Source organism: Syngnathoides biaculeatus, chromosome 1 (genome assembly GCF_019802595.1).
Source record: "Syngnathoides biaculeatus isolate LvHL_M chromosome 1, ASM1980259v1, whole genome shotgun sequence".
Lineage (NCBI taxonomy): Eukaryota > Metazoa > Chordata > Actinopteri > Syngnathiformes > Syngnathidae > Syngnathoides > Syngnathoides biaculeatus.
In genome coordinates this window covers 4,261,593-4,277,644 of record NC_084640.1, presented here as the reverse complement: position 1 = coordinate 4,277,644, position 16,052 = coordinate 4,261,593, and the positions used below count along the sequence as shown (strand labels likewise).

The following is a 16,052-nucleotide window of genomic DNA, read 5'->3' as shown; positions in this document are numbered from 1 at the left end:
AGAAGTAATAGAAAACAATCATAACACTGACATATAGTACATAGATCATTTACATGACATCTGAACTGCTCTGCTATTCTGTGATTATTACCCAGTGTTCTGTCCCCAATTCTTCTTTTATTGGCATTTCATCTTGGAAAAAAATCTCTTAGCCTTCACATGGTCTTTGTAGTTTCTATTTAAAGTAGCTGCAACCTTCTGTCTTGTTGTCCATTTTAGGAGTGCTCTACAACCAGTTTCTCTCCCAAGCTGACTTTGAGGTTCTTCGAGACAGAGCTCAGGTTGGATTTGTTTATTTTTTCAGTTGATGGTCTATCAGTGTTTAATATAATGAATACTGCTATTTTAGGTCCTCCACCATCTGTTGTTGACATGCTTAACCAATTACTGCGCAAGGAACAGCATATGGTTTGTTAAAATAAGTCAAAATGAACTCCACAGACCTCACTAAATGGCAGTATATCCCTATGATATCATCCCCCTAATTTGTAAAGGAGAATTATGATAATGAAAAAGTTATAATAAATACAGTGCCGTGAATAAGTATTTACTCCCCTCCTGATTATTATTTTTTTTTTGTTGCATTTCTATCACCCACAAAGGTTTCAAATCATCAGATCAATTTTAATATCATTCAGAGACTACCCAACGAAACACAAAATGTAGCTTCAAATGACAATTCAATTTATTAAGGCACAGAAAAAATCCAAACATTTCTGACCCTCTGTGAAAAAGTAATAAAAACATTTGAAAGTTTAACATTGGATCCTAACTTACTACGCCAATGTGCTTGGTTGGCCATTGGGACGTTGATGTACACCACTCATCAAAGGCGAGTCACTTTTATGAGCCGCGAGGCATTTGTGTGCTTCTTAGTGCCAAAGGAGAACGACTTGACCATGACCAAGAAAAAAAAAATAACAGGAGCAAAAATATCTTTCAAAGACTTGTTTTTGTATTTTTCAGAGCCATGCTGCTCTCTCTTGCCCTATGCCCAACAGATAATAGAATCATCATTGCTTGGCCATCACATCAATGCCTCACATTAAACATAACCGCCACATGGCTTGGAAGGCAAGTCTTTTGAAATTGGATCTAGTCATAGTGTACATCTTTGACCCAGAAATACCATTCTTTGTTTGAAATCCGCCAGAAGCCTGTAAACAACATCAGCCAAATCTGGACCTGATAGACTTGGTCAACATTTTAAGTGACAATTGAAACATTTTTTTGGACACATTGTTCAGTCCCGATGGTCTGTTTTATCAGGTTCCACTTATGTATGGCATCCATTTTATAGATGTTGAAATATTTCAATTCAACAAGATTTCTGCTGTTGTATATTTAGACATAAGTTGAACCCATTTAATAAATGAGTCACCACATCCCCAAAACAGTAACAGTTCCAGGAGATTGTAATACATATTACAGTGCCTTATGAAAGTATTCGGTCCCCTTGAACTTTTCAACCTTTTGCCACATTTCAGGCTTCAAACATAAAGATATAAGGTTAATATTTTTTGTCAAGAATCAACAAGTGGGACACAATCGTGAAGTGGAAGAACATTTATTGGATATTTTAAACTTTTTTAACAAATAAAAACCTGAAAAGTGGGGCATGCAATATTATTCGGCCTCCTTGCGTTAATACTTTGTAGTGTCACCTTTTGCTGCAATTACAGATGCAGTTCGCATAGGGTATGTCTCTATCAGTTTTGCACATCGACAGAATGAAATTCTTGCCCATTCTTTCTTGCAAAACAGCTCGAGCTCAGTGAGGTTGGATGGAGAGCGTTTGTGAACAGCAGTCTTCAGTTCTCCCCACAGATTCTCAATTGGATTCAAGTCTGGACTTTGACTTGGCCATTCTAACACCTGGATACTTTTATTTGTGAACCATTCCATTGTAGATTTGGCTTTATGTTTCGTTTATGTTTAATGCTTTATCCTGTTGGAAGATTAATCTCCATCCCAATCTCAGGTCTTTTGCAAACTCCAACAGGTTTTCTTCCAGAATGGTCCTTTATTTGGCTCCATTCATTTTCCCATCAATTTTAATCCTCTTCACTGTCCCTGCTGAAGAAAAGCAGGCCCAAACCATGAGGCTGTCACCACCATGTTTGACACTGGGGATGGTGTGTTCAAGGTGATGAGATGTTGCTTTGACGGCAAACATATCGTTTTGCATTGTGGCCAAAAGTATTTTAGCTTCATCTGACCACAGCACCTTCTTCCACATGTTTGGTGTGTTTCCCATGTGGTTTGTGGCAAACTTTAAACGAGACTTTTTTTTATGGATATCTTTGAGAAATGGCTTTCTTCTTGCCACTCTTCCATAAAGGCCAGATTTGTGCACTGTATGACTGATTGTTGTCCTATGGGCAAACTCTCCCACCTCAGCTGTAAATCTCTGCAGTTCATCAAGAGCCTCATGGGCCTCTTGGCTGCATCTCTGATCAGTCTTCTCCTTGTTCAAGGTTAAGAAAGGAAAGTTTAGAGGGACGGCCGGGTCTTGGTAGATTTGAAGTGTTCTGATACTCCTTCCATTTGAATGTGCTTGCTTGCACAGTGCTCCTTGAGATGTTTAAAGCTTGGGAAATATTTTTGTATCAAAATCTGGCTTTAAACTTCTCCACAACAGTATCTCGGACCTGCGTGGTGTGTTCCTTGGGCTTCATGATGCTATCTGTACTTTAAACAGAGAGAAATGTCATGTTTCGCAGAAGGTGAAACAAAACAGTTTATGCATTTATTTCCATGAAGTCATAAAGTGACCTTTTGAAAGTCATTATCTTATCACAATTTGGCAAAATCAAGACCGCACTTGTTACCAATGTTTGCTTTATGTTGCAAAATGCTTTTTTTGCTTCCACCCTCCATTTCAACAATGATGGTATTTTTAAGTCTTCCTTATTGCATCATTTTGTGTAATGGAGTTGTTAATTTGGCTAATTTGGTACCCAAATTCAGCATTAATTTGTCAGTCCCAAAAATGACAAATTATTGAATTGTTTGTGGCTTTCGAGTTTGTAAAATGTTTAACCTGTTATTGGCGAACTTGAAGTTTCTTTTTTCTTTGTGCCCGTCTGAATGTGCAGTGTTGCAATTTCTCATTCTGACTTTTTTTCAAGATGCTATTTTTCAGGTACCAAACCAACCATCCTGATCCGAGACAAGTAGAGGTTAAGGTTTAGGGTTAACCCTAACCCTAACAAAGTTGAGTGAAAAAGAAGTAATAGAAAACAATCATAACACTGACATATAGTACATAGATCATTTACATGACATCTGAACTGCTCTGCTATTCTGTGATTATTACCCAGTGTTCTGTCCCCAATTCTTCTTTTATTGGCATTTCATCTTGGAAAAAAATCTCTTAGCCTTCACATGGTCTTTGTAGTTTCTATTTAAAGTAGCTGTAACCTTCTGTCTTGTTGTCCATTTTAGGACTGAGACTATCACAGAGCAGGTGCATTTATATGGAGACATATTTACACACGGGTGGATTCTATTTATCGTCATCAGTCGGCATTGGCTCATTCAGAGATCCTCACTAAACTTCTGGAGTGAGTTTGCTGCACTGAAAGTAAAGGGGCTGAATAAAATTGCACGCCCCACTTTTCATTTTTTTATTTGTTAAACCTGTATAAAATATTTAATAAATTTCATTCCACTTCACAATTGAGTCCCACTTGTTGATTCTTGTCAAAAAAATGAAAATTTTATATCTTTGTGTTTGAAGCCTGAAATGTGGCAAAAGGTTGACAATTTCAATGGGGCTGAATACTTTCAAAAGGCACTGTAAATGTATTCTCGAGTTATGAAATCTGTCTTTCTATGGTAATTGATCTTTCTTATTAATTACTGGTCTCGTTTTTTGCAACTACATTGCCAAAAGTTAACGCAAATCTTGATCAGAGATCATAGTCCAACAGCTGTAGAATAAAGTTGTGACATTTGAACCTGAAGCAGCCTCAGAAGCACCGATCAAGCGAGTTGCCCTTCAAATTAATCAGTACCCAAGAAGTAGTTCATTTTAAGAAGCTGAGTACATCATTCCCTCTCGTGTGACATTACCAAAACCCCTATCTGATGATCTACTTTCTTAAGCAATGCCTTTAGATTCCTGTATTATTGAGGCCCTTTGTTCTAATTACACTTTTGTTTGCCTTAAATAGCTTTAGAAATGATCCCCCGATCCCCACCATTTCCTTGACCTTCCAAACTCAGTGCACCTTAATTACTAAACCTACCAACTGCTAACACATAATCCCTTCTCTGCATTGCTCTGTGTGACAGCTACCTTGAGTTACTGCTACTTCTTCTTCTTCTTCTTTTCCTTTCGGCTTGTCCCACTAGGGGTCGCCACAGCGTGTCATCTTTTTCCATCTTAGCCTATCTCCTGCATCTTCCTATCTAACCCCAACTGCCCTCATGTCTTCCCTCACCACATCCATAAACCTTCTCTTTGGTCTTCCTCTCGCTCTTCTGCCTGGCAACTCCATCCTCAGCACCCTTCCACCAATTTACTCACTCTCTCGCCTCTGAACATGTCCAAACCATCGAAGTCTCTCGAATCTTGTCTCCAAAACATCCAAGTTTGGCTGTCCCTCAAATGTGCTCATTTCTAATCCTATGCAACCTGTTCCCTCCGAGCGAGAACCTCAACATCTTCATTTCTGCTACCTCCAGTTCTGCTTCCTGTTGTTTCTTCATTGCCACCATCTCTAATCCGTACATGATGGCCGGCCTCACCACTGTTTTGTAAACTTTGCCCTTCATCCTAGCAGAGACTCTTCTGTCACATAACACACCAAACACCTTCCGCCAGCTGTTCCAACCTTCTTGGACCCGTTTCTTCACTTCCTTACCACAATCACCATTGCTCTGTTTGTCTGTCTCCACCCTCTCTATCTCTTCTCCCTGTAGCCTCACTCTTCCCCCTCCACCTTTCTCATTCACGCACATATATTCTGTTTTACTTTGGCTAATCTTCATTCCTCTCCTTTCCAGTGCATGTCTCCATCTTTCGAATTGTTCCTCTGCATGCTCCCTGGTTTCACTGCATATCATAATATCATCTGCGAACATCATGGTTCAAGGAGATTCCAGTCTAACCTCATCTGTCAGCCTATCCATTACTACTGCATACAGGAAGGGGCTCAGACAGGGTTCGCACGCGGCCCTAAAAGTCCCTAAAAACCCCTAAATTTTCAAAGGTGCATTTAGGGGCTCCTAAAAGTGCTTAAAAATCCGCGAAAACCGGTCAAGCCCCTAAAAAGGCCTTAAATTAAAAAAAATCAAAGGGAGGACCTCTACCGCCAAAATTCTCCTTAAAAAAAAATTATTTTATTTAAAAAAAAAAAAAATAGCGATCCGTCTGGCGTCCAAAACAGACGGAAATTGTCAACGGAAGTCACAGTGTTGACAACTAGTCGCCATCTTGTCGATATTCCATTGTTTGTTTCCGTGAGTAGGCATTTCAGTTCGTCTTCGTTACGACGTAGCGTAGTTCTTTCATCAATCCAACTTGTATCACGGGGAAGTGCATTTTTCCAAGAAGCTTAGGTTGAAGGTTAGGAGTTTGGGAGCTGGGTTCGTCGAGATCCAAAAGATCGGCACATGTTTTACTGCCATCTGTGCAAGCAGAGTTACCAGCTTGAAAAGATGGACATCAAAGCGTTGGAGTCGCACCGGAAAAAATGGAGACACGCTGATTTGGCGAAGACTCTCTCATCTTCCGTTGGTATGAATCTGTTTCTAAAATATCAAGATAGTGAAGCATCAACTTCAGGCAGTGGTACTAGCAGTGCATGCGCACCTACAGTTGTCCACCCATCGACTTCAACCAGCCAGAAGTCAGGCTTTATGAACGAAGTTCAATACACGAAGACGGACTCGTTAAAGGCAGAGATCGTGTGGACTTTAAAAGTGATCTGCAGGCATTACAGTTACAACTCTTGTGAAAATAACTCGAAAGTGTTTGCAGTCATGTTCCCGGACAGTGACATTGCTAAAAACTACCACTGTGGGGAAGGAAGACTTCGTACGTGGCTACATTTGGCATCGCTGCCCACTTTTCATCTCTACTGCCTCAAAGCCAAAAAAGCCAGAATAGAGACTGACATATCGACGCTTATTGAGAAGGCTGACAGGCTGTGTGAGGAGGCAGAAGAAAAGAGGAATCTGAGGTTTATCACCGAGGCCAATGCACTCAGAGGCAGAGCAAAGGACAAGAGAGCCACTTTGGGACCTCTGCAGCAACAAATAGAGGAGGGACTGGGTAGGTTTAAGGAGCTACAGTAGGGGTGCTGAGACAGACATCAGTAGAAGACATTTGTGTATATAGTTGCAATTGTAGTTAGAATCTGTTTTTCTGTAGACTGTTATGTGAAGACATTGACAATGGTCATATCAATGAGAACTACCACAAGGGGCGACACGTGATCACTGTCACAGGTACTGAGGTACTGGAACATTTGATGAACCAAGAACGGTTGATGGCACCATTGGGTGAGTCTTTTTTCCATACTCTTGATTTCCCACGATGGCCCTAAATTTTTCGTGTCAGCCCTAAATTTTTCGTGTCAGGCCCTAAGAATGCCCCTAAAAAGCCTTGACATTTTTTTGGTCAGACTGAGTATGAACCCTGTCAGAGCTGATCCCTGATGCAGTTCCACCTCCACCAAAAATTCTTCTGTCACACCTAAGGCACACCTCACCATTGTTCTGCTGCCATCATACATGCCCTGTACTATTTTAACATACTTCTCTGCCACACCAGACTTACGCATGCAGTACCACAGTTCCTCTCTTGGTACTCTGTCATAGGCTTTCTCTAGATCAACAAAGACACAATGTCGCTCCTTCTGACTTTCTCTGTACTTTTCCACTAGCATCCTCAAGGCAAATTATGCATCTGTGGTACTTTTTCTAGGGATGAAACCATACTGTTACTCGCAGATACTTACTTCCTGAGTGTAGCCTCCACTACTCCTTCCCATAACTTCATTGTGTGGCTCATCCACTTTATTCCTCTATAGTTCCCACAGCTCTGAACATCGCCTTTGTTCTTAAAAATGGGAATTAGAACACTTTTCCTTCATTCTTCAGGCATCTTTTCGCCCACTTCCTGGTGCTTCACACTTGCCTCTTCAACTCTTCCTTCTCTCTCATTTTCTTAATTCACCAACTTCTCAAAAGTATTCTTTCCATCTATTTAGTACACTACTGGCACCAGTCAACACATTTCCATCTCTATCCTTAATCCCCCTTACCTGCTGCAGATCCTTCACATCTCTATGCCTCTGTCTGGCCAACCTGTAGAGATCCTTTTCTCCTTCTTTTGTGTCCAACCTGGTGTACATGTCTTCATATGCCTCTTGTTTAGCCTTTGCCACCTCTACCTTTGCCCTACATCGCATCTCTATGTACTCCTTTCGCCTCTCCTCAGTCCTCTCAGTGTCCCACTTCTTCTTCGCTAATCTCTTTCCTTGTATGACTCCCTGTATTTTGGGGTTCCACCACCAAGTGTCCTTCTCCCCTTTCCTCCCAGAAGACACACCAAGTACTCTCCTGCCTGTCTCTCTGATTACCTTGGCTGTCGTAGTCCAGTCTTCCAGGAGCTTCTGCTGTCCATTTAGAGCCTTTCTCACCTCTTTCTGAAAGGCCGCACAACATCCTTCCTTTCTCAGCTTCCACCACATGGTTCTCTGCTCTACCTTTGTCTTCTTAATTTTCCTACCCACCACCAGAGTCATCCTACACACCACCATCCTATGTTGTCGAGCTACACTCTCCCCTAACACTACTTTACAGTCAGTAATCTCCTTCAGATTACATCGTCTGCACAAAATATAATCCACCTGTGTGCTTCTCCCTCCGCTCTTGTAGGTCACTATATGTTCCTCCCTCTTCTGGAAATAAGTGTTCACTACAGCGATTTCCATCCTTTTTGAAAAGTCCACCACCATCTGTCCCTGAAAGTTCCTTTCCTGGATGCCGTACTTACCCATCACTTCATGTTTCTTTTAGCAATATGTCCATTACAATCTGCAATCTCACAACTCTCACATTGTCTGGGATGCTCAGAACTACTTCATCTAGTTCCTCCCATAATTTCTCTTTCAACTCTTGGTCACATCCTACCTGTGGGGCATAGCCGCTAACCACATTATACATAACACTCTCAATTTCAAATTTTAGTCTCATCACTCGATCTGATACTCTTTTCACCTCCAAGACATTCTTAGCCAGCTCTTCCTTTAAAATAACCCCTACTCCATTTCTCTTCCCATCTACTCATTGGTAGAATAATTTAAACCCTGCTCCTAAACATCTCGTCTTACTACCTTTCCATCTGCTCTCTTGGATGCACAGTATATCAACCTTTCTCCTAATCATTTGAACCATCTCCTGAGCTTTCCCTGTCATAGTCCCAACATTCAAAGTCCCTACACTCAGTTGTAGGCTCTGTGCATTCCTCTTTTTCTTCTGACGACGGATCCGGTTTTCCCTCTTCTTTGTCTTCGACCCACAGTAGCTGAATTTCCACCGACGCCCTGCAGGTTAGCAGTGCCGGGGGCGGGCGTTGTTAACACGGGCCACAACCAATCCGGTATGGGATTCTTTAGATGCATGCTCATATTTGTTTGGCACAGTTTTTACGCCGGATGCCCTTCCTGACGCAACCCTCTGCATTTATCCGGGCTTGGGACCGGCCTTCAGATTGCACTGGTTTGTGCCCCCATAGGGCTGCATTACCTTGAGTTACTGCTACATCACTGACCAAAGATTTGAACACTGCTGTTGTCACACTGCCACAGTGTTGGTCATGCCAACTTTGGCTTTTCCATACTGCCTGTCACACGTTTTAACCCATTAAACTATTGGAAGACATGCATTGTGATCACCCTAACTTATGCATTTTTTTTCCTCCTGATTTTATTTTTTCATGCACTTCCAATTATCTGTGGTTGGGTTATGGGTATGGCCTAGCCCAAAGAGCTTTCTAAGACACCAGAAACAAAATTGTAGACCTGCATCGGACTGAGAAGACTGAATCTGAAATGGGTAAGCAGTTTAGTGTGAATAAATGAACTTTGGGAGGAATGATTACAAAATGGAAGACATAAAAGAGCACTAATAATCTCCCTTGAGCTGGGACTCCGTACAAGATCTTTTCACGTGGAGTCAAATGCTCACAAGAACGGTTAGCAAAATTCTGAGAACCACACAGAGGGAGCTCGTGACTGACAAAACAGATCCAAATTTGGTCAAACAGAGGTGGCTGTCAGTGGGGCCTTTTCTGGATAGTCATATGACAAAATTAATCTCCAGACATTATCCAAGCTGCTTATCCTCACAAGGGTTGGGGGAGTGCTGGAGCCTATCCTAACTACCTTTTGACTGGAGGGTTACATGCTGAACTGGTTGCCAGCCAATTGCCTGGCACATAGATAAAAACAAGCATTCGCAATCACAATCACGCCAAAGGGCAAATTAGAGTCTCTAATTAACGAATGTTTTTGAGATGGGCAAGGAAACTGAAGTGCCCGGAGAAAACCCCTGCAGGCACTGGGAGAACATGCAAGCGCCACACATGAGGAGCATCATATTAACCCCAGTCCTCAGAACTGTGAGGCCAGTCTTACCAGTCGTGGCACTGTGGTTCCCAAAATTAAGGTGTTTTTTTTTTTTAATAAATTGACACTTTTGTACTGAGTCCATGTTAGAGAGTCACTCTGTGGAGGTCGAAATAGCCAAAATATGGGACCTTTAACTTTCTGGCCTTTTAGGTTGTCTGAGACTGAATCCCAGATACCTGCAATTCTATTACTAAAATTATTTCAACCAGTGCACCAAACCCTTACTAATACTGTTTGTCAGTGCAATAAAAAACATTTAAAGTACCAGACAATCCTAATGGCCAAGCAGACAAAGCACCAAAAATAGGTTTCAAAGTGCTTATGCTTATATGCATTGACAGAGTACACGCCAAAAAAAATGTTGTATTTTGCTTTGGAATCCGAATTTTCATACTACATCTCTTAAAACTCCTTTAAATATGTACATACAAAAATGCAATTTTTTTTACATTCATTTAATGTCTCAGTGCATATCCACTCATTAGGCAAAGATATTGTTTCAGATTTTTTCTGAATCAGATTTTCAAATAATTCAACCACAGGTGAGCTCTGGACCAGCATGCATAAAAACTCTGTTGAAATAAAAAAACGAGATAATACTGGGATTGGCACGTCAAAGATGGTATCCCACTTATGATCAATCCCTTCAGTGTTTCCCACAGGACCGGAATCTTTTTTCTGTAGTGGTGGGTATCCGACGGCTAGCTGTGGGCTTTGGGGGGTTAAAACCAAATCATTACAGGGCTTTACAATAATGTTTCTAGTGTTAGGACTGGACCATGCATGATGTAGTGTACTCTTATGTAATTAGCATACTGTATCGTTTGGACATTGTAGTCTCACCAGCATGTCCTCGGCTTTCCCCTGGGTTCCATCCAGTGGAACAGAATGTGTCATTTTTTTACTTACTTCATAAATGAAGGAGGGAAAATAGAGCCACTGGTTAATTGAGAGGCTTGCGTATCATCAGTTCCTCATCATGACAGACCTATACAGAATCTGCATCACTGTGACTCCTACACCAATTTGCCTTTTGAGCTCTTGCGACATTCTTACTTCACTCGTGAATAACACAAAGATAAAGGGCAGATTCTCATCCCAACTGCTTCATACTCTATTGGAAGCCTCTCCAGCTAGAATTGAAGATTGTGGCTTAATTTAGCCAATGCAACCACGTCATCTTCAGAAAGCAGAGATTTAATACTCAGGCCACCAAGGTGGACCTCTTCAATGCCTCAGCTGCACCACAGAATTTTTCCATAAAGATTGCAAACACAATATCTGACCAAGGGAACACATTGGCAGAGATTGACCTCCACTGGAAACAAATCCAACTTACTGCTGGATTTGGAGACCGGACTTTGACATTTGACATTGGACAGAACAGCAGAGAGCAGGTAGTCTGTTACTCCATACTCCCAGAATACCCTCCGCAGAACTCCCCCAGGGACATAGTTGGCACAGCCTTCTCCAATTTCACAATACACATGAGTTGGTATTTGTGTGCATGGTTTGCTTGAGTGTACTACAGTTGTTACAGGTATTATGACAACAAGCTCAGTGAGTGTGGATGTGTGTGTTAATTGGTGAGTGAGGCAGGACTGCGCAGGCATGTGCAGCGGTAGGGTGAAAAGGAAAAAAAAGCAGGATGGTGACCAGAGACGAGTAGCTTTATTGTTACCGGCTCAGCTGTGCAAGAGAAGGGAGTTAACCCCGAGTAGGGCAACCTCGACCCCGGAGAAAACGTCTCGCCAAGGTCTCCTGACCACGGTCAGGTAACTAGCAGGAAAGGTTAAGACGGCATGTTTGCAAAACGGACATGCACATTGAAAATGCTGCAATGTTTCCCAGTCTGATTGTGATCTTTAGAGAAAATCATCTCAATTTTGCTCTGAAAATAGAAGGGACAAATGCACAGTTAAATGAAAATATGTGGATGAACACAGGACGTTTTTAGGAGAGTGGGAGAGCTTTTTTGGAGTGCAACGGCAAGACACTGTGCCTTCTGGGTCAGCTGTCTATTGTGCATTTCACATTTTCAAATCTTCACTTCAGCTTACTCCGTGCTAACATCGACCTGGAATTTCCAAAAGGGACTGAACTTTGTAGAAACAAGTTAGTTACATTGAACAATAAGACAGGAAAGCAGATAGTTTTTTTTTTTTTTTTTAAATAATGAAGCATCCAAAGCCAAACACTTGCATCATGTCAACTGGCTTGGAACATGACAAGGGCCAAGAAGCCATACAATAAGGGAGAATTTATTAAAGATGCCTCGATGACGTCACTAAAATCTTGTGTCCTGAAAACAAAAATCTTAAGCAAATGGTATAAGACCTTCAACTGTCCCGCCATGCTGTTGAACAGAGAATATTGAACATTAGCATGGCTAGTGAGTCACAGTTGTACTCAGACCTCCAATCATGTGAGTATTTTAGTGTTTTATTAAATGAAAATTGTGATGTACAAGAGAAGACTTGGTTGAAGTGGTGGTTTCTGTATGAGACAGAGCACACAGTTTTAATCTTTTTAAATTACTAGCCTGTGGTCTTGGTACTCTGTGGGAGTCGATTTTTCTTATCCTGTTGATTTGTGACATTTACAATAAATCAGGGTGATCAAAGGTGTGTGATGACTCTTTCATGTACAGTATATGATGTGGCTCTTTGCCATAACATGGTAAAAATGTGGCTCTTGATCTCGGACTGGTTACCCCTGGTCCAGACCTTTCTGTTCTTCCACAGCCAGAATGAAAACCACACTACTACTCCTTAATCTGAGGTTTGACTTTCCATGCCAGCTATTTCTACACAACAGAGTGAAATATCCAAAAACTTAATTTGTCCTTTTGATAGATAAAACGGCTTTCAACAGGGAAGTGCTGCCTTCTTCATCCACTCAGAAGTTCCAATTTTGTATTTCTCTATTGAATTCAGTGTAAATTATAATACTAATAGTGTTCATATGTCTAACAGTGTTTGTTTTGCTGCAGGGTTTGGATTGTCTGGTGTGGCAAGATGTGGCTCACAGGGTAATGGTGGTGACACCACATGGACACAGTGAGGTCAAGAGGTTCTGGAAACAACAGAAATCCCACACGTAACCAGGAGAGTAGGAAACAAGAAGGAAGCTATCCCTCAGTATCTTGCAACATACTTTTCTGTAGAGCAATTATTCTTTAACATTAACCTGGAACCGGCATATTCCTATTGTCACCAAATAGTGACCAACGTTTATATAAAAACAATTTAATGGATAGTTATAATAAACTTTTGAAATCACAAAATTATAAAAAATGTTATGCTTACATTTTCACAGTGGCTTTTCAGAACACGTTACATACATGCAAACCAGTCACCTTTGACTTGAGCTGCAGGTGGCAATAGGGGCAGCGCTTCGTTGGAGTTCCAAAAAATGATGCATGGTTTCTGTTTGTAATGTTTCAATGTCTGCCTTGTTTAAAAAAATGATCACAGAGAGAGTGCAGACAATTTTTTTTTTGTATTTACATATCATCAATGTGCTTATAATGTTGTCGGTTTATATTATATCCAAAATTTAAACTCAGTTGATCAAACAATGAGTAACGAAAGGTGGTCCTGACATTAACTGAACCTGATAGTTGTACTGAAGAACTTTTACAAGATGTGTTGAAGTTTCAGAACCGGTGATCAACCAGCACATCAGAGCGATCCTGGCTGTGGCATTCGGTTCATTCAGTCAGAAAAGTCCAGAGGTATACCAGAACAACTTGTGGCTACTTAACCATGATGTTGTATGCTCATGATCCCATCTGATAGTTGCTAGCTGAGATAAACATTGCTGTGCTTAAGCAGCTCTCCCTACTCACCCAATGTGGATGATTTCCCCTCAATAGGAATGAAAGAATCCTTCCAAGGAGTGATAGAATGTGTGTAGCAGAGAAGCTTTTGGAAATAGCATGAGACTGGTGGGGGAATACGTAAAACAGAAAATGTGTATTTCCTAGGCATTTTAAATGTCTTGTAAGGCCACTCCTGGAATTTTTACAACATTGCTTTATATACACAAACATACTGTACACAGTGAGAAACAATTGGGGGATGCCTGTTGGGATTCAGTGTGGCTGTCTTACACCAAGCATTTTTAGTATTTTTATAAGCAAAGCAAATTTATTTGTACAATGCATTTCATACACAACTCAATGTGCAATGAATATCCCTAATTTGGATTCAATCTTTGATGTACTGTACACCTGTCAGTTTCCTATTAAAACCAAACTTGATTAAATAAGCACGTGACTCTGCATTTACTGTACATATTGTACTCACATTGATTGTAAAATAACTTGTATTTTTATGAAATCTATTTACACAGTTTCCTTTTCTGTTCGGCCAAACATCACTGTGCCATGAAAATGTTTGGATGACGTGACCCACACGGAACTATCTGCGTTCATATAATTTGAAATTAATCTCATTGTTGAATGTCAATCTCGAAAACATCTATACAAGTTTTAAAACTGGAATTTAGAATGAAAATCAATACATGTGCAGTGTGTGTCAACCGTATTAGTTGATAAGATAACACCAAAACGAGGAAGAGTTGTGTCGAGTCATGTGCAAGGGTACATCGTCACACGTCGAGCTAGCCAGAACAAGATGATCAAGACTACTGTGGAAGTGTCAACGCGACGTTCTAACGCGTGAATACAAAGTTTGCTGACGAAAAGCCCCGTATTAGGTACGCATAAGACGCCTCATTGTTGCTGTGCTTAGTACAGTCCGAACTGAAGGCCGAAAATGGAGCCCGAGACCTCCCGTCAATGTCCGGCCGACGTGGGGTGCTCCATACGGCCAGACATGAGAGAGGAGACCCCCGGAGGAGATGCGAAAGGCGGACTGGTGTTAAGGCGAAGAGGCGGAGACCAAGCAGTCAAATGTAAGGATGGGAAATTGGAGGGTGGAAGTGGCGGAGTAACGGATTATCGGCTGGAAAGCGGACACGAAGAGGAGCCTGGCAAATATGAGGAGGAGCTGGATCCAAGAATTCAGGTAGGATGCAAAGCGAAGTCCTATCGGTCACCTATTGGGAAGAAGAACGTTATTTATCGCCACCATAATAGTGTCGTTCTTACGTGTTGCTAATTGTGTATGTATTTACAGTCACCCACAAATGCTGTCTCAGCAAGATCATTTGCTTTATTTTTTATGTTGACTGAAAGCTTTAAGGGCTTTGATATATATATATATATATATATATATATAAATAGAGAGAGAGAGAGAGAGAGAGAGAGAGAGCTCTCAACGGGCTGGAGGCGGGGTACACCCTGAACTGGTTGCCAGCCAATCTCAGGTGACATAGAGACAAACAGCAGCACTCACAATCACGCTTGGGGGCAATTTAGTGTCCAATTAAAGTTGCATGTTTTTGGGATTGAACCCGGGACCTCAGAACTGTGAGGCCAATGCTCAGTATTGTTAATTTGCATTTCCTGTTTCTGGGTGAATCCTGATTGTTTAGCATCAGGCTTCTTTTGTTCCCAACGTTATGAAATAAACCCGTAAATTAATGCAGGGTTCGCACGCGGCCCTAAAAGTCACTAAAAACCCCTAAATTTGCGAAGGTGCATTTAGGGGCTCCTAAAAGTCCTTAAAAATACGCGAAAACCTGTCAAGCCCCTAAAAAAGCCTTAAATTTAAAAAAATCAAAGGGAGGACCTCTTACCGCCAAAAAAACATCTTGTATTTAAAAAAAAATAGCGATCCGTCTGGCGTCCAAAACAGCCGGAAATTGTCAACAGAAGTCACCGTTTTGACAACTTGTCGCCATCTTGTCGATATTCCATTGTTTGTTTCCGTGAGTAGGCAATTCAGTTCGTCTTCGTTACGACGTAGCGTAGTTCTTTCATCAATCCAACTTGTATCACGGGGAAGTGCATTTTTCCAAGAAGCTTAAGTTGAAGGTTAGGAGTTTGGGAGCTGGGTTCGTCGAGATCCAAAAGATCGGCACATGTTTTACTGCCATCTGTGCAAGCAGAGTTACCAGCTTGAAAAGATGGGCGTCAAAGCGCTGGAGTCGCATCGGAAAAACAGGAGACACACTGATTTGGCGAAGACTCTCTCATCTTCCGTTTGTATGAATCTGTTTCTAAAATATCAAGATAGTGAAGCATCAACTTCAGGCAATGGTACTAGCAGTGCATCCGCACCTACAGTTGTCCAGTCATCAACTTCAACCAGCAGGAAGTCAGGCTTTATGAACATAGTTCAATACAGAAAGACAGACTCGTTAAAGGCACAGATCGTGTGGATGATCTGCAGAAATTACAGTTACAAATCTTGTGAAAATAATTTGAAAGTTTTTGCAGTCATGTTCCCAGACAGTGACATTGCTATAAACTACCACTGTGGGGAAAGGAAGACT

The 16,052-nt window shown here is 41.3% G+C and overlaps 2 protein-coding genes across 7 annotated transcripts in view; both read left to right on the top strand.

Moving 5' to 3' along the window:
• Positions 1-13,124, top strand: part of gtf2h4 (general transcription factor IIH, polypeptide 4) — a 46,597-nt gene extending 33,473 nt beyond the window's left edge. For 2 of the 6 annotated variants that reach the window (XM_061834183.1, XM_061834631.1), the window contains 2 exons: positions 220-281; positions 12,640-13,124. In XM_061834183.1, coding sequence (XP_061690167.1) covers positions 220-281; positions 12,640-12,750 — 173 coding nt within the window. In that variant the 3' untranslated portion in view covers positions 12,751-13,124. The other 4 variants (XM_061834363.1, XM_061834457.1, XM_061834545.1 and 1 more) reach the window with 4 other exon arrangements.
• Positions 13,125-14,025: 901 nt separating this feature from the next.
• sh3bp5lb (SH3-binding domain protein 5-like, b) overlaps positions 14,026-16,052 on the top strand; it is a 92,129-nt gene continuing 90,102 nt past the window's right edge. Inside the window, exon 1 of the mRNA XM_061834749.1 lies at positions 14,026-14,680. Within this exon, the coding sequence (XP_061690733.1) occupies positions 14,429-14,680 (252 nt within the window). The 5' untranslated portion in view covers positions 14,026-14,428. The remainder of the gene's footprint in view (positions 14,681-16,052) is intronic.